This window comes from Miscanthus floridulus, unplaced genomic scaffold, assembly GCF_019320115.1.
Source record: "Miscanthus floridulus cultivar M001 unplaced genomic scaffold, ASM1932011v1 fs_316_2_3, whole genome shotgun sequence".
Classification (NCBI taxonomy): Eukaryota; Viridiplantae; Streptophyta; class Magnoliopsida; order Poales; family Poaceae; genus Miscanthus; species Miscanthus floridulus.
This window is the reverse complement of record NW_027096569.1, coordinates 1-11,200: the sequence shown is the minus strand read 5'-3', so window position 1 is coordinate 11,200 and position 11,200 is coordinate 1. Positions and strand designations below refer to the sequence as shown.

Below are 11,200 nucleotides of genomic sequence, written 5' to 3'. Positions count from 1 at the left end.
TTGTTTCTTTCTAAAATAATCTAGTACTTGTGTCATATCTGTCCTCTAACTTCTCTGATCAGCTTTGTCCTATGGTTGTTGGTATCTTTCTTTTTCATCGGTAGAGCTGTAAGCCCCCCTCTCAAATACGATAGAATAGAAACCATCTTTCTAGTCAGGATATTGTTATCATTCAGAGTCTTGATAAGTTCTTTTTCCATCTCTGTCATATATTTGTGACCAGAAAATAGCTGATCCTTGTCTCCAGAGCATAGCTCATGATTATGCTCCAAATCAAGAGTTTTAATCTTCCATACAACTCCTTTCACCATCATAACACAAGGACAATCTGACTTCTGCTGAACATTTGTTTTCCTTCTCCTTACTGGTTTCTTTCCAACATCCTTGTCTACTTCAGCTTCTTCTTGCTCTAAAGACTTTGGTTCCTTTTCTTTTCCTTGATGATTGCATCTCATTATCACTTTGACTACCTCATTATTTCTCTTCTTACTTTGAGTTCTTGTCTATGTGTTATGGCAACTTGAAATCCGGCTAGGAACGCATAGAGAGTTGAAGAAATGGTGAACATCATGCCTAGTCTTAAATTCCATCGATAGTTGTGGGGTGTACTTGCTGTTGTTTGGTGCATTGTTTCCTTCAGATGCTGCAACCTGCTCATTTTTTATGAATTCTTCAATCTCTTCCTCCGTCAGTTCCTGGCTGCCATTTACATGCTCATTATCATCTGTTATAGCTGATGTAATATCTGAACTTGCTGGTTCTATTGCTATGATCCTCAAGTCATTTTCTTTCATTATTGGTTGATCATCTTGATTTTCATGCTGCACATATAAATATATTAGCAGCAGTCTTAGTTTCTGAGTAATGTCATTTATAATACAATATTTTTTTTAAGTGTGGACTAAAATAGTTGAAGAGATTATTTTTTATGTACCTCATCAATGTCCATGTTATTGAATACATCAGTTTGTCAATGGTATTGTTGAATTTTAGATCTATCATAATCAACTATGCTTGTCGTTGCTCCATCATCATCAGCGATGATTGCCATTTCTCCATCCTGTTTTTGTAAAAGATAAGTTTTACTTTGATGCCAGTACATATTTGTATTGCTTATAAATGTAATCAAATTGGCTCAGCTGTCTATATCTACCTCATATGACATTCTTGACTCTGATATGGACCGATCAGTCTGTGGTCCAAAGATTCCATCCAGATCTTCAAGGCTCATATTCTGTTTTATTTGTTTGATAATGAGAATGGTTACCATTTATAATATAACACAACTAGTTTGACAAGCATATAATATAGTTTTACCTCATTCCTGTCATTTCCAGGTATCATCTTTGTTAATGATCCTTGCATCTCTTCATGTTGCTGCATAGTTTATAATGAAGCATTGAAATTATAGTCCTGTTATGCTGAATTTACATTGCACATATGTGTGTAATTTGCATATGTCTGAATTGTAATTTTTGTATACTGGTATTATAAATTTTACCTGCGTATTCTTGTCAGTCTGATTATCCTCCTGAGAGTTCATGATCTGTTCCATCATAAGTTTAGTGTAGCCTCCCTGCATTGAAATATATTTTAGTCGAAAAATAACCTTTTTATCTTAGCATTTTAATCTAAGCAATGATTTTGCTCACCTTTTTGTATGTGAAGGTGTTTAAAAGGTCACTGAAACAATTTGTGCCTGCAAATATTTGATAAGGAGCTGACTGTACTTCTTTAATTGCTTCTTGTGAGTTCATTGATGTTGGATAATCATCACATCTGCTTGTTGTGACATACATATTATTCTGCTTCATAAAAAAAGCAAGCAGCTAAGTACTTATATAGCTTTTTATCAGATTCTTCTTTTTTTCATTGCATCATTGAATTGTGTTTCTTACCTCAAGTAGTTGATCAAACTGGACTGGTGCTTGTATTAGTTGCATTAAGGAAGCAATTGAAACCTGCAAGATAATGAAGAAGCCATTAGTTCTCATTTATTTATTGTTTGTGTCAACTGTTTTGAATTAGGAGTAATTTTACATCATTGTTGCTTTCTTCTTGGCGAATCATTTCCTCATAATTCTGAATCTGATATTGTGCCTCTAATATTTCCTGCTGCCTTGTTCTTCTTTTTAGATTCATGTTCTGTTATAACATCCAGATTTCATGTTTTGACAGTTAGAAGGTTTCTCATCATTACATATTCCATGCATCTAACACACACAAGGAGATTGAATTCAAATGATCGGTGTACTAACCTTGGCTGTTGAGGTTTGTGGTTCCTCTTCGATATGATTTCTGCCCCTTTGCCCTGCTTTGCGTGAGTAGAGCACGACCTTTTCTCCATCATTGAACCTAATATTGTGCAAAAGCTAGAATTAGGTGTTTAAATTTGGTCTAATTACAAAAGCCATGTAGCAGTATTTCTAGTTGTATTAGTGAAATCTTGCCAAAACTGCTAATTGAATTGATAGTCCTAGTGGTATGAATACTTGCATGAGCTAGTTTTTTAAATTATATACATGTACAGAATAATTGCATTAATAGGAAATACTAGTTGCACTATTTTGAAATCTGCAATTTTATCTTTCAGATTTTGTAATTCTTTTACAAGAGGAATATAGGAAATGTAGAACATTTAGGTGTGCTGTGGCTGCAAAAGTAATTATAGAAATTGGCCAAGAAAAATGTGTTTTTTGTGTGTGTGATTCTGCTAGCTACATGATCCTCTTATCTCACGTAATATATGCTAAATCTGCTCCTTGTTCACAGTGAGGAACCATAGAACTAGGGCCAGGCCCCGTTACTAGATGAAGTACAAGGTGTAGGCTATCCTTTTACTCACTTATGACCACAAATTCTATGGATGTAACATATACAAGCAGATTGGATTGATAAGATTTGTGTGCTAACCTGGGTTGTTGAGGTTTGTGCTTCCTCTTCGATCTGATCTGTGCTCATTTCCTCTGTTCTGCATGATTTCTCCAGCTTTCTCCTACTCTGCGTGAGTAGAGCAATGCCTTTTCTCACGTAGAGCAGATCTGATATCCACGCAGATCCTTTCACCTGTTTTCTTTGCTTCTTTTCTAAGTATACATGTTATATTCCTATGGAATTCCTGTTTGTTGGGCTTATGGGCTGCTACATGTTTAGTGAGCCTCTCTCTATCATCTTAGTTATTGGACTTTTCAATTGCACGGAACTTACATCTAACAACAGTAATAGATCTGATCTGCGTGGGCCTTTTTTGTCTGATGAAATTTGTGTGCTAGTTTCTCCTAAAACACATGGTTTTTTTTGGGTTTTTTGGAAAGGTGCCATTACAATTCTTGAAGATTGGAAATATATCATTACAATTCGTCTAATCGCAAGCGTGCCATTATAATTTTGCGATACTTCGAAATCTGCCATTGTGTACGCCCGACGAACACTTGGGCCCGCTTGTAGGTCCGCGTGGCATACGGCGGACCGTATTCATCCGTCGGCCGTCTTCATGTAAACGGCGCTGTGAACATCGCCGTCTCAACCCCTCTCTCTCTCGTGTGCTCCCTGTCACTTTTCTCAGCCAAGAACCCTAGGGTGCGCTCCCGGCGGCGACTTCGGCGACGGCGGCGGCGACCACCTGACGGCTACGTAGTAGGCCAAGGCAACGACGCAAGGGGGCGACTCGACCATAGGCAAGGATGAGCTTGAGCTCCACCGTTGCTGGCACTCGAAGGATGCAATACCCCCTACTGGACTGTCCCGAATGCCATGTTCCTCTAATCAGAATCATGAGCAAGCAAGAGCGCTCGAAGGATGTCCCATTTGTCAAGTGCCCGAACAACATAAAGGTAGGATTTGTTGTGTTAATTGAATCTTCATTGTTTGGTTTCTATTTGACTGATTTAGGGTGCGCAGGGTGATCCAACAACTTGTGGCTGGATCCGTTCGGAGGAGCAGTACGAGGCCTGGTTTCTGAATCAACAAAAGGAGCAGCAGATGCAGGTCCAGTTGCCCCTTTGTCATCAAGTTGGGGATGGTATTGGTGATTTCAAGCAACAGCTTCGTGAGATGAGGCAAACACTAGACATTGTTGTTCAAGACATTTGGAAACTAAAAGCGCAAATTGGAGACATGCATTCTGTTGTTCCTAGTCCAGTTAGTAACGCAACACAGGACATGGGTAATAAGAAAATGTAGATTGTGTTAGATGTATCTGTTGTAGTAGGTGTCCTTGTTGGTGTACTGGTAGGTGTAGTTGTTGCCCAGATGATGAAGTGACTGTAATGAAATTGATCAGCATTGTGCTATGTTTTTTATGAAATTATGTAAGAATTCCAGTAGCATCTTGTCTTGATTTTGGATGAGGAGAACAAGGGCTAGCAACATTCAGAGTAAAGTAGATCAAAGCACACAGACCATAGCCACATGACAGTAGTGAAAATACAATAGAGTTCAAACATCATTTCATAACCAAGTTGGCACTAAATATCCATACGTAGTACAGTAACAACAGCAACTTAGAAAGTTGGCAAGTTCAAATACCTCAATACATAGTAGAGTTTACTAGCTAAGCAACAGAAGTGCCACATTACATATTAGTAGTTCATAATCATTACAGAATGATCATAAGATGGCTCAACCCTATCTTGGTAGGCTGCCTTAAATCTAGCAATAGAATAGTAGTCGTGTACATAATCCTAAATCCTTATCCCTCTGTTTGAAAGTATCCAGGCCAAAGCATGCTTGCAGGGCTTTCCAGTCACCTACCATTCCTTGCAAGAACAATTACGGTTCTATAGGTCCACAGTGTGCCTCTTCTGATTGTTCCAGTCATCCAAGAGAGTCACTTCAGCAATGTCGTCACTGATTTTGACCTTGACCACTTTGAGATGATTGCTGATCAGGTTAAGATCCTTTATCACACCTGGTAGGATTCCATCCTCCCACTACCTAGCAATCTTCTTCCTCAAATATCTCTTCTCCATTATTAGCTCTCTAATTCTATCTACCAGCTCATGTACAAATAAACCTTTGAGGTGCTTCACCTGTGCATTGAAGCTTTCTGACACATTGTTGGTCAAATAATCACACAGCTGTTTTCTAAGAACCCACACCTATACCATATCCTGCTGTGGTGAGTCTGAAGATACTCTATACTTTGAGGAGCAAACTCAGCAATCACACTTGCTGAAGCTAGCTGACCTCTGTACTTACCATGCAGACTAGATGCATCTATATCCATAAATGGTCTGCATCTAGCCAGAAAACCATCCACACAAGGTTTAAGAGCAACAAACATTCTCCTAAATCTTTGCTTTTTACCAATCTTATCAAGCTCTATCTCTATTAGGCTACCAGGAGAGACCTGTTCAATCTGAGCAGCCCAATTGAATAGCAACTGAAAACTTTCCTCATATCTACCATGGATTTGATCTATTGCTAACTTCATACCTGACCAAGCCTTTGAATACTTCAGCTTGATGCCATAATCATCTTCCAACTTCTCCTTGCAATCCTTTGCACGTTTTGTTGGATTTTTCTTGAGCCAATCTCCCAACCTGTCTGCACACCAATCCTGTGATGCCATCTTTCCTACTACCAGTTTTGTAGTTGGACAGTCGTGATCTGATGGAAGTACTTTGATCTGCACATAGAAAACAAGTCAGGTCAAGCAAATAGAAATGTACATAGAAAACAAGTCAGGTCAAGCAAATAGAAATGCACAAATGAACTAGTGCATGGTCAGTTACCTGTATTGTCTTTTTATCATGTAGCCTAGATGCATGTATGCACCAAGGACATCGCTCAGCCTTGCACCTTGCAATATACCTTGTTGGGTCTGTTTTGATACCAGCTAACTCAAAGCCTTTAGTCACAGCGTAATGCCTGATAGCTTTCCTGAATGAAACAATATCAGGAAATAACTCCCCCTTCTCAATCTTGGGGTGCTCTGGGTCATGGATCACATGGATCTCTTTAGGGTCTGCATCATTGACCTCTGTCTCAGTAGGAAAAGCATGAGCATCATCATTAACAGCATCATGAGAAACATGTGGAGGTGAATTACTATGAGGTTGTGAACTGCTATGTGGCTGTGTTGGTGGTATTGGCATATACATTCCCTCATCATCATAACCCACATACTCTTCATCATTATCAAACATATCGGACTCCCTGTCAGGCTCAAGTTCAGGCTCAACTTCAGCCTCCATGGGAACCTTTGGTGCATCATCTGCCTTAGATGATGGCTGGTTAACATTACTGTCAGTAGGGATTGCATTGCCAATATCGGGAGGAATCACACATAAAGGTTCTAATGCATCAAACTGATCAACAGAGGCAACAGATTGATCAAACACTCCTACAACAATCTGGCAATGCATCTGGTCCTTATACATCTCAAATATGTCATTCATCTGGAACTGGTTTTCTAGTCTGACATCTTCACACACCCTTTTGTCATAGTACCAAGCAGTTGGGCACTGAGTACGAGACCATTTGATAGCATTGCGCAAGCTGGTCATCAGTAACTCAAACGAAAACGAGCCTATCTCCACATCCCACTTAATCACAGAGCCCTTTGTGTAAGCTTTCCTACCCAAAGAGTCTATCGTACAGAATGCTTCCACTTTAATCTCTAGGGAAAATAGTGGAACCCTAGCATCAACCAAATCACATCAAAATGTGCACATCTCCAGCGACAATGCATAAATTGAGGCCTAATCTACTCATGTCTGTGCTCAGCAAGGAGAGAAAAAGTACCTTTCGTCGCCGTCCACCATCGGCGACCCGCGCGGGGCGCGTCCGCCATTGATGTGCACGCTACTCCATTGCTTTCCTTCGACTGGCCCCCTTGCGCCGTCTCCTTGGCCTGCTGCGCCGCCGTCGGGATCGTCGCCGTCACCACCGCCGAAATCGCCGTCGCCACCACAGCCTAGGGTTCTTGCTCGGGGAGAGAGACAGGGAAAGTGAGAGTGAGAGAGAGGTGGAGACGGTGGCGTTCACCGCGCCATTTAGATGAAGACGTGCGACAAACGGATACGGTCGACCGTATGCCACTGATGCGTACAAGCGGGCCCAAGCGTTTGTCGGGCGTATACGATGGCATATTTCAAAGTATCGCAAAATTATAATGGCACGCTTGCGATTAGACGAATTGTAATGGTATATTTCCAATCTTCAAGAATTGTAATGGCACCTTTCCAAAAAAAACCCTTTTTCCCTGTTGTAATTTGTGTGTTTTTTAGGCGGCAAACAATCATGTGCTAGCTTCTCCTAAAACACATGGTTTTTTGTCTGTTGAAATTCGTGTGTTTTTTAGGCAGCCAACAACCATGTGTTAGCTTTGACTAAAATACACGGCTGCCCAGAACGGGGACCTAGAAACCAAGGTCACGCCAGCTTGGCCTGGTGTTGAAGAGGTGCGTTGACTTGATGCAGATAGCACGGCGGCAATCCTCTTCGTGTCGGAGCGGACATCGTTGCTCTAAAAGATGGGCCTCGGCGGTGTCGCGTGGAGAAAGGGCCTGCGTTCACCGCCCTCATGGCCCGGCGCAGGATGCAAGGTAGTAGCCGGGCCGGATGAGGAGGCAGACGCTGTGCGCCGCCGGATAGTCTTGCGCCGCCGAAGGAAATATGAGCCCCGTGTTGCCGGTTCCTCCGGCCCCCGACCGCTACTCGTCCATGGCCGAGGCCCGGTCCTGTCAAATCGGTGACCTGGAGCAGAGCCATAAAGATGGGCCCTCTAATATAGCTATAATATATACCATCTCTACCATTATATCAACTCTTCTATGCATTTCTTCATTTCTCTTCTCTCATTGCCAAATGTTTGCTTTCAAGAAACATGAGACCATTGAAATTTTAGAACAATTAGCAAGTAATTTACCAAAATTATGCCGTGCTAGATTCAACTTTAAAATCAACAGAGTTAGTACATTACCTAGTTGAGAAATTGAGATAACAATTATTCACTAAATAGTGTAAGGTCACACACTGCCCTAGCTGCAGCGTGTGCACAAGCGTCTCAAATCTTGTGTTCCAAAGAATAGAAATTGAAGGAAAAAGCAAATTAAACATTGATTAAATATATGAAATTGAGATCAACAAAAGGATTAGGAGCGATTGGGCAAACATGCGTACCTGAATGGGAAGTCTGAAACACCTCACATATGGACTCGTCACTCGCGTCGTTCGGAATCACGTGGCTGTGGCCGGCTGTCAGCGAGGTCAGCTGTCAGCGAGGTGGCGAGTCGCGACGAGGGCGCATGGAGCGGCGAGGTTGCGGCGACGGCGAGGGCGCAACGATGCGGCTTCACGGACACTGGATGTAGCGGACGGCTTCAGGCTTCCCTTCTCACGCACGGAGTTAGGCCCCTTTGGTTCGAGGGCCCAGTGCAGCGGCACAGCTCGAACCCCCCCCCCCCCCCACCCCCCCAGGGCCGGGCCTCTGCAGGGAGGTGGTCGTGGCCGCAGGCGCGGCGTGCGCGGGAAAGGCGGCCAAATGAGCAAGGCGTACGTGGGATGGCCGCGCACGCTAGTGACGGGGCCAGGTCACTGCCGCATGCTACCGCCAGCGCTGAGGCCGGGGCCGCCGCCGCGTGCCCGCGCGTCGTGCCCGGGGAAGACGACGCAGGACGCCCTTGGCAAGGGGAAGCTACCTGGGCTGGGGAAGCCACCGCCTTCCCGCGCGCCATGGCCCGGGAAGACGCCGTGTGACTGCGCTCGTGCACCGTGGCCGAGGAAGACGCTGCGCGCCCTCGCGCCGTGGCCATGGGAAAGACCGTCGCGGTCGCAAGCGTCGGGCTTGAGCAAGCCGCCGTGTGGCATGGCCGGCCCTCGCGCACCGTGCAAGCGGTTCCAACCGATGCGACGGCACGGCGCAAGCAGCGGCAAAGCTAGCAGGGGCGACCTCAGCCACCCGTGGACGGATCTCGGATAAGTGCGAGCGTTGGGGCCGGCGGCTCACGGCGTCGGGGCGCGCGACGCTGCTCGTGGCCGAGATCTGGACCAATGCTCGCGGCGTCGGAGCTCGCGGAGCGAGCTCGGCACCCGCAGCGACGGCGCGGGGGCGAGCGCGGCCAACCGAGAAAACGGCACGGCGCAAGCAGTGGCGCGCGGTGGTGACCTCGGCCACCAGCGGGCGGATCTGACGCAAGCGCGAGCAGCGAGGATGGCGGCTCGTAGCGTCAGGAAGCGCAGTGCTCGCCGCGACGGAGCTCGTGGCCGTGCTCGGGGCCAAGGCTCGCGGTGTCGGAGCTCGTGGCGCGTCTTCCTCCAACCGGCAGAGGAGCGAGCGCCCCATGCCCCCATCTCGTCGCCAGGCCCAGCGCCAGTTTGCGTGGCTAGGCGTCTCCGGACGCGCCCCACCTCCTCTTACGGCGACCGCGCCCAACCCCGCCTCCTCTCATCTCACGGCTCTTGGAAGCCGTGAGCCACTGTTGGTGCTGCTGCTGTGCATGACCGGTTAAAGGATCGCGTAGAGGCACAACATATTGCAGCACAGGCCCACTCCTCCCTCCTTTCTTGCAGCGCAGGCCCAGCGGCCCAGCCGCTTTCTCCTTCTCTTGGGGCCCAAGTGGAAAAGCCCACTCGCACTCCCTCCCTCAGCTCCTTAGTCCAGCAGGCCTTGGCCCTCTCTCTCGGCCTGACTCCCCTTCCCCTTTCGCGCAACCGGCCCAGCTCGGCTGGAGCCCGCACGGAGCGCTCTGCTCCCTCTCTCTGCCAGTGGGCCTTGCCCCTTCACCCGCTGACGCCGCGGCCCCGCATGCCAGCCGCACCTTCTTCCTCCTCTCGTCCCCGAGCAGGACTCTGCCGCCGTCGCTCGATCCCGATTTGCACGGGATTTGGCGTGACCTCCACGCCAAGCCCCCTATAAATCCCTAAGACCCCTGCCGCGGCCCCGGACCCCATCAACGCATCGCCTTAATCCTAGCCGCAGCAGCCGCCACCCCGCTAGCCCTAGCGTGCGCCGCCGCTTCACCGAGGTCCTGCCGCCGTCGCTCTCCTCCCCTGCAGCGTCTGCGCCGACGAGAACCACCGCCCGAGCTTCGCGTGAAGGTGAGGATCACGCCGCTACCTTTGCCGCTCCCTCTCTCGCTCTCTGTTCAGCGCCAGCGCCAGTCGAAGCCCGCCACCGTGCCGACCCGCTCCGCCGCGCTTGCTCTTGTCTTCGGTCACCAGTGGACGACGCGAGCACCCCCGTCGAGTTCGCGAGGCCGAGACCTACCTACTCGTGCCCTCACCTTGGCCACCCGAGCCCTGCAGCGCCTTCCGCCATTCGTCGGTGAGCACATTAGTTACTAAATCATTCTCTGAATTTGATATCTTACCATATGAATCCTGCTACCCAGGCAGCGTGGCCACGTCGTCCGCTTTTCCCGACCATCGGATCGGCCACGCGGACGGCTAGATCGTGCGAGCTCCGGTCTTTTTGTAAAAAAAACCTTGAACTTTAATCGAATCAACCCACAGTCTAGGCCTCCTCTCATTTTGTTTTTTAAAAAAACCCTCAAACTTTACCGAAATCAACCATCAATCCATGTCTTTTAAATGGGCCGGCCTGTCCCCTATTCCAGGAGCCTCCTGATCCATCCAAACCCCAAGTCTGCCTATACCACTTCTCTCCCCTCTGTCGTCTCCCTCCGTCCCGGACCCTCCCCCTCTGCCGCTGCTGAGCCCGCGCCAACGCCGGGCCGCGCCTTCGACCTGCAGGCACGTCGCACCCGTGCCGCTTGCCTCCCACGTCGCGGCCCCCACTGCCCGCAGCGTTGGCCACATGGGCGGGGGTGGTGACCGCACGCCCACCGAACGCGCCTCCGCGGGCGGGGATCCGCCGGCCGGCGCAGGGAAGGCCTCACGAGCGACCACGTCCCCAGGCGGCGCGACTGACACCGGCGCTTCGATCTGGCCTCCACTTCCCCTCTCTTGCGCTTCAATCTCAGCATACACTGCGTCTTTGAGCACCGTGAGGGCCCCCTCTACGCTGCCGCCACCTGAAGCACAACTCTGGACCAGACGGTTGCATAGCTCGGCGAACTCTCCTCGCGCGTCCGCAATCGGTTAGTACATGCTCTCCTCTTGGCGTTGATGTGCGTCAATGCGTGGACACCGCGATGACCCGTCCTGCACGAGCCCGTAGCTGATGCTCAGATCTGAATCTTATGTTCTGCCGCATAAAAGCCAAGGCCTGAATCGTACAAGCAAATCAATCATG

The 11,200-nt window shown here is 47.9% G+C and overlaps 2 protein-coding genes across 4 annotated transcripts; both read right to left on the bottom strand.

Annotated features, from left to right (window-relative positions):
- Positions 1-520: 520 nt before the first annotated feature.
- On the bottom strand, positions 521-3,688 carry LOC136531284 (uncharacterized). 2 transcript variants are annotated; one of them, XM_066523953.1, is made up of 10 exons: positions 2,914-3,688; positions 2,259-2,355; positions 2,041-2,145; positions 1,899-1,961; positions 1,653-1,805; positions 1,502-1,576; positions 1,318-1,377; positions 1,154-1,234; positions 935-1,060; positions 521-821 (listed from the first exon to the last, which is right to left on the bottom strand). In XM_066523953.1, the coding sequence occupies exons 3-9, from the start codon at positions 2,140-2,142 to the stop codon at positions 971-973; spliced, it is 624 nt and encodes a 207-aa protein (XP_066380050.1). In that variant the 5' UTR covers positions 2,143-2,145; positions 2,259-2,355; positions 2,914-3,688; the 3' UTR covers positions 521-821; positions 935-970. The 2 variants fall into 2 exon arrangements, with proteins under 2 accessions (XP_066380050.1, XP_066380051.1); XM_066523954.1 differs by lacking the exons at positions 2,259-2,355; positions 2,914-3,688 and having other exon boundaries at positions 2,041-2,253.
- Positions 3,689-3,969: 281 nt separating this feature from the next.
- LOC136531283 (uncharacterized) lies at positions 3,970-9,556 on the bottom strand. Of its 2 annotated transcripts, XM_066523952.1 has the most exons (4): positions 8,128-9,556; positions 6,748-6,919; positions 5,736-6,642; positions 3,970-5,629 (listed from the first exon to the last, which is right to left on the bottom strand). In XM_066523952.1, the coding sequence occupies exons 2-4, from the start codon at positions 6,765-6,767 to the stop codon at positions 5,063-5,065; spliced, it is 1,494 nt and encodes a 497-aa protein (XP_066380049.1). In that variant the 5' UTR covers positions 6,768-6,919; positions 8,128-9,556; the 3' UTR covers positions 3,970-5,062. The 2 variants fall into 2 exon arrangements, with proteins under 2 accessions (XP_066380049.1, XP_066380048.1); XM_066523951.1 differs by having other exon boundaries at positions 6,748-9,556.
- Positions 9,557-11,200: the final 1,644 nt, after the last annotated feature.

What these genes read in the sequence shown, in the direction of transcription:
- LOC136531284 (XM_066523953.1), bottom strand. Translation starts at nt 2,142, where the DNA reads ATGAATCTAAAAAGAAGAACAAGGCAGCAGGAAATATTAGAGGCACAA. An exon ending in AGTTTGATCAACTACTTGAG is followed by an intron (nt 1,806 to 1,898) that starts GTAAGAAACACA and finishes TTTATGAAGCAG; the next exon opens with AATAATATGTATGTCACAAC. An exon ending in AGTCAAGAATGTCATATGAG is followed by an intron (nt 1,061 to 1,153) that starts GTAGATATAGAC and finishes TTACAAAAACAG; the next exon opens with GATGGAGAAATGGCAATCAT.
- LOC136531283 (XM_066523951.1), bottom strand. Translation starts at nt 6,767, where the DNA reads ATGGTGGACGGCGACGAAAG. An exon ending in ATGGTGGACGGCGACGAAAG is followed by an intron (nt 6,643 to 6,747) that starts GTACTTTTTCTC and finishes GGTTGATGCTAG; the next exon opens with GGTTCCACTATTTTCCCTAG. An exon ending in ATGATAAAAAGACAATACAG is followed by an intron (nt 5,630 to 5,735) that starts GTAACTGACCAT and finishes TTCTATGTGCAG; the next exon opens with ATCAAAGTACTTCCATCAGA.